At 44.0% G+C, this 5,000-nt stretch overlaps 2 protein-coding genes across 2 annotated transcripts in view; both read right to left on the bottom strand.

Moving 5' to 3' along the window:
* The window catches only part of LOC110982733 (uncharacterized), a 4,173-nt gene extending 1,893 nt beyond the window's left edge, over positions 1-2,280 (bottom strand). The window contains exons 1-5 of the mRNA XM_087142615.1: positions 2,030-2,280; positions 1,629-1,772; positions 1,262-1,426; positions 808-1,096; positions 1-633 (exon numbers count right to left, since the gene is read on the bottom strand). The exon at positions 1-633 is cut by the window's left edge and continues 1,893 nt beyond it. Of these exons, the coding sequence (XP_086998741.1) occupies positions 1-633; positions 808-1,096; positions 1,262-1,426; positions 1,629-1,772; positions 2,030-2,209 (1,411 nt within the window). The 5' untranslated portion in view covers positions 2,210-2,280. The remainder of the gene's footprint in view (positions 634-807; positions 1,097-1,261; positions 1,427-1,628; positions 1,773-2,029) is intronic.
* Positions 2,281-2,356: 76 nt separating this feature from the next.
* LOC110982732 (uncharacterized) lies at positions 2,357-4,086 on the bottom strand. Its single transcript, XM_022241370.2, has 2 exons — positions 3,001-4,086; positions 2,357-2,717 (listed from the first exon to the last, which is right to left on the bottom strand). The coding sequence occupies exons 1-2, from the start codon at positions 3,772-3,774 to the stop codon at positions 2,505-2,507; spliced, it is 987 nt and encodes a 328-aa protein (XP_022097062.2). The 5' UTR covers positions 3,775-4,086; the 3' UTR covers positions 2,357-2,504.
* Positions 4,087-5,000: the final 914 nt, after the last annotated feature.

The following is a 5,000-nucleotide window of genomic DNA, read 5'->3' as shown; positions in this document are numbered from 1 at the left end:
CTCTGACTCGGTCTACAATTCTCTTATACTGCCCTTTAATTAAACTGGCTGTTTTTGAGGGGGAGGACTGGGTCATTGCCTTTGGCCTGTTCTTCAACATCTTCACGAGAATGTAGAGGAGCCGTGACTCATCGGTTATTGGTACGGCCTGGGCATACTTCATCCATCCAAATTTGGTCTTCTGGGCTGCACTGTTGTCGGAAGTGTCTGCACCAAGACATCGGCCGAACAGTGTGTAACCCCACTTTGATTCATACTTTTTGACGAAGTTTCTGGCAGATTTATCGTGGTCATGAAGTTTCCCAGCAGCTGCTGCTATCTTATGTCTGAGAGGGACAGGAATAATGTGATGGTCACCATCATCTGAAAGCTGGAGTAGCAGAAGAGCAAGCTGTTCCACTTCTTCAAAGCCGGGAAGATGGAGATGGCTGGGTTTCATTAGCACATCCTGCAACATTGGACTCACCTCCTCAGTGACGTTCTCTTCTTTGATGACAACAGCATGTGGGGCACTCAAACAGTCGATTGGATCCACCGTGTTTTCATTGCCCTCCGAGTCTTCTTCAATACCCTCATCCTCGGACTCGCTGTCATGGCTATCCTGCTCATCATCCCTGGACTGTTCCTCTTCAACTGTGTAAAGAAAACGCTGACATCTTAATATACTTTCAGATGAAGGCAAGTCAGTTGGAATAACAACAAATAAAAACACTATGGGCACATGCACAGGTGCTTAAAATGTCATTTCATAATAAGGAGCCTCGACTGAGAGGACTATGTGTCTCAATTTCGTGAATGGAATCTCACCTTTGTGAGCGTAATATTCTTTGGAAGAGAAGTCTGTAGATTGGCAGTATGCATACTCGACTCCCAACAGCTCCTCTTCTTCTGGGTCTTCGTATTTGTCGGGGAAAGGCATAGGAGCCGAAAAGTTTGGCTCAAATAAATGCTCTTTCCCAAACAAGATCTCAGCTTGCTGATTGAGCCGCTGGATTTGTCTTGGGTCCATGCATGACGTCAGTCGCCCCTGCCCACCTGCTACCCTCAGTGATTCCATCCGGTTGTTCCACTGGACTGCAAAAGATATCAGGTATACCTGACAAAAAATGGAGGGAAAATTTAACCACCATGCATGGAACATTGAATACATATATGCATTTCACAACTTATACACTTAATCAACCAAGAACACTTTAGAATTTCATTTTGCACCACTACAAAGTTGAATTTTTGTCAGTGCACAAAGAACACAAGTACTTACCTGGAAAGGCATGATTCCACATCGCTGTGATGGAACTGCATTGTACATGTGGGAGTGGAGTCCTTCCAGGGAGTTGCTGCCTCTACGACACCGGTATTTGTTGAGCTGAACTCCATTTATAGTCACTACCTTGGTGGCAACATAGAGCTGAATGCCTGGTGGATCCTAATAAGGAAACCACACAAATAAGTAAATGAAATTTTGAAAATGAAATAACATTTTCATTGTTATTGGCACTATCTCTAACTCCTTTCACCTTTGAGAATGCAATACTCACTTGTATTCCACCAATTTTTGTTACCATGACACTAATATCAAAGAGTGGAGTGAACAGACATTTTTAAAGGCAACATAGAAAAGAACTCACCTGCATACAACTCAGATGTTTACTGGCAATGACCCAGTGAGCATCGACAGCTTCAGCCGACTTGAACAATGGGATACCATCAACATCAAGACCGGCTGGGCCTTTGAACTCCCGCAGAATGGCTTCAATGGCACATGCACTCTCCTGAGGAAAGTAAGAAATTTGCAAAGAAAATTACAAGTAGCTCAGATATCTTTATAAATTTGATTTCCTGAACATCTGATATCATGATTGATATCATGATTGCCATTTTTGAATAGATTTATTTACTAACAATTGCATTCCAGTCCTTTTAGTTTGTAACAGCCAACAGAGGCAATATTTCTCACAAGGACTACTTGACAACAACTATCATTCTGTTGAATGCTAAACATAAACATAACAGAGTGAAAGCAGCTAACCTCAATACCTCGTGTTACACGGCGGACGTACGACTTCAGTTGGTATGGCTTCACGAAAGAGACCATCTGCTCATCAGTGTATTGGGAGTACAGCTCCTCATTCCCTTTCCTCACCGCTTCGATGAGCAGCAGCATGTCATCTTTGTTGTATGCAAGAATGGCACCAGCAAGAGCACTCATGAATGTGCCATACTTGGCATGAGACTGTTTGATGACAACAGCATCCCATCGATGCAGCCAGTGACGAATATCAAGGCGTATGACCAATCCTTTGTCAACCCAAGCCTCAAACAGTGACTCCAGCCATGAAGTTCCACCCTCCCTGAAGTGAAGAATGTAGATGCATCATGAGAAATCAGTCTGATTCATATTCTACTATCATAATTAAGTGGTATTTCTTGCACGGGAAAACACCGCAAAAAGATCAAGGTCAAGTTTCACATGGTTACACATTTGGCATCAACAAACAATTGACTCACCTACAACAGTTGTTGTCTGCATACAGGACCTTTGGTGCAGGTGCATTGGCGCGCCTGAAGCGGGAAACAAGTCCACGAGCCAGTTGCTGATAACAATCCTCTGACTCGGAGGCCACCACAACAACAGTCAAAAACTGGCCCCACTCATTGAGAACACTGGTCACGTACTGCATGGTGCCTCGGCCATCTCCATAGATTTTCTTGAGGATCTGGAGAATAGCAAACAAATGCAGACAATTGTGTATTTTTATTCATGCGGATATGCACAAAAAATTAATAACCAGCAAAATCAAGTATATGCACCTAACTGTATTTCTTCAGTGTGGTGTCTTCATCTTTGCTGATTAATTTTTCATAATATATTGAATATCTATACATTCTTTTTTTTTACATGTATCCAGTAACGTATATGTACACATGTATATCATTCCATCGAACCCCATTTCAAAACTTCTGAAGAGTACAAGAGGATTTTCTTAACAAGATACATACCTGTTTGGTTCCATCAATGCAGAGAATCTCTCCGGTGACACTCAGGACAGATGCTCTATACATTGGCATTTTCTCCATCTCCATTATCAAGTGGGCTCGCCGGAGGACACGAGGGGAAGGCAGAGGGGTCTGTTGAATGGGGGCAGTGTAGCTCCCAGGTGGCTTGATGAACTGCAAAATGCCTTGCTGGGAACCCGAAGCATGGCCTGCGGTGTGAGCTTGGTGTAGGAGGGTCTGATACAAGTCCCGCCTCTCAGCATACCACTCATCGTGACCCTGCTGTATCATCCTGTGGACTTTAGCCATGGAAACAGAATTCAGCCTATCACTGAGGAGTGTTACAACATTCTTGTCTACAGCACGTTTTCCGCACAAGATGGCAGGAAACATGCTCCTCACGGCAGGTGCAAGATTTGCAAGTAAGCTTGGACTGTACGCATGCCACCTGTATTGTAGTTGCTGCTCATCTGTGGTTTGCTGACGCTTTTGCATGCAGAAAGAACACTTCAAACGTTCAGTTAGCAAGGTGTAGGTGTACCTTAAGCCGCACACCTGCCTGGCGAGGTTCCCATAGCCACTTCGGCTCAAGTAGCTTCCGGGTGGTGCGGGACACTTGGCATTGGGACATTTCAGCTTTACTTGTAGGACACCAACAGGCCTCCAAAAGAATACCGGCGTCGTAAAGAATGATAACATTGATGGGAGTGATCCTTGAACTCTAGTCGGAAGTGGGGGTGGATTGAAATCCATCTTGTTTTTGAAGACCCTTCTCATGGCTTGTTCTCCGTTGGCTGTTGTGTATGTCCGGGGGTTTCAAATATCCCGTATGGCCCATCTGTCTTGAGCCACAAGATATTGGGGGAGTACATACCCTGCACCTGTGGAGGTGGCTCATCCCAGAACTTCTGCCAGCCCTCCAGCAACACTGATTCGTCCCCGGATGTAGCTGGTACATGTAGGTCAGGGGACACAGGCCGTTCTTCTAATGCCGACTGTGATGTTGAGGGCTCGTCGTCCGATGTTAATGTTGATGGCAGAAGCTTTCCAACGGTGGTGATCTGAGTGGACACTGCGACCTCTGAGTCCTGGAGTCGTCCTCTAAATTTCCACAGAAGAGCACAAAGTTTTATAAAATTACACATCAACAAAACATATTAAAATGCATGAAAAAAATTTTTTCAACCACAGAATTGAGTAACATAATATATCTGCTTACCTGCAAGGGCCAAAATTTCAGCATCTTCAATGTAGTCTGGCTCCAGATTTGCTGGTTTCTCCTTTTCTGTTTTTTGCTTCTGCAAATCAACAGAAAAGAATCGGACACTGTCACAGCTATATTATTTCTTCTTGGAGTAGCCAGTCATCAATTTATAAAGTCAGTACATGTACTGATAATTTGTAATCAGTTTAACAAACTACAAATATATGTTATCTTTGAACATGCTTCATGGGCATTTTTTAAAATTTAGTTTTATGTATCACATCATATCCTAATATCAGAAAAAAATATTCATGAAACTAGGTCCTACAGGAGTAACAGAAAACAAATTACCTTTAGGCGGTTATCAAGGTGGACCATTACACTAGGAAAATTTCTGACCCACTCGAGCAGCTGCTCTTTCTGCCACAGCAAGACGGGGTTCTTTTCTCCTTGGCTGCAGTATGCTGCAAGAAGCCACACGACCCAGCCCACGTCATTTTCTAGCAGCCACTTGAAGGTTTGGCCAGCATATTTGCCGAATGTAATGACGACATTGGCTCGCCAGGCATCATGGCCTGACGTCTTGGCAGCTATCTCAGCACTGTGTGGATCACACCAGACGGTATCTACTGGCTTCCCTGGTTGCTTCAAGAAGGCCACAGCTTCACTTGAACATTTCAGCCTTGCCTCGCCACTCTTGAAGAGTGGAATGGTTGGGTAGAGGTGCTGTCTGGAATGTCTGTCAAGGTGCTGCTTTAGTGTGAAGGTTTTGTTGCATGTTGTACATTTGAACACCTTT

The sequence above is a fragment of the Acanthaster planci genome, linkage group LG10 (assembly GCF_054643075.1).
Source record: "Acanthaster planci isolate LZ-2023a linkage group LG10, COTS_SCS, whole genome shotgun sequence".
Taxonomy (NCBI): Eukaryota; Metazoa; Echinodermata; class Asteroidea; order Valvatida; family Acanthasteridae; genus Acanthaster; species Acanthaster planci.
The sequence above is the reverse complement of the archived record's forward strand: the minus strand, read 5'-3'. Positions and strand labels throughout refer to the sequence as shown.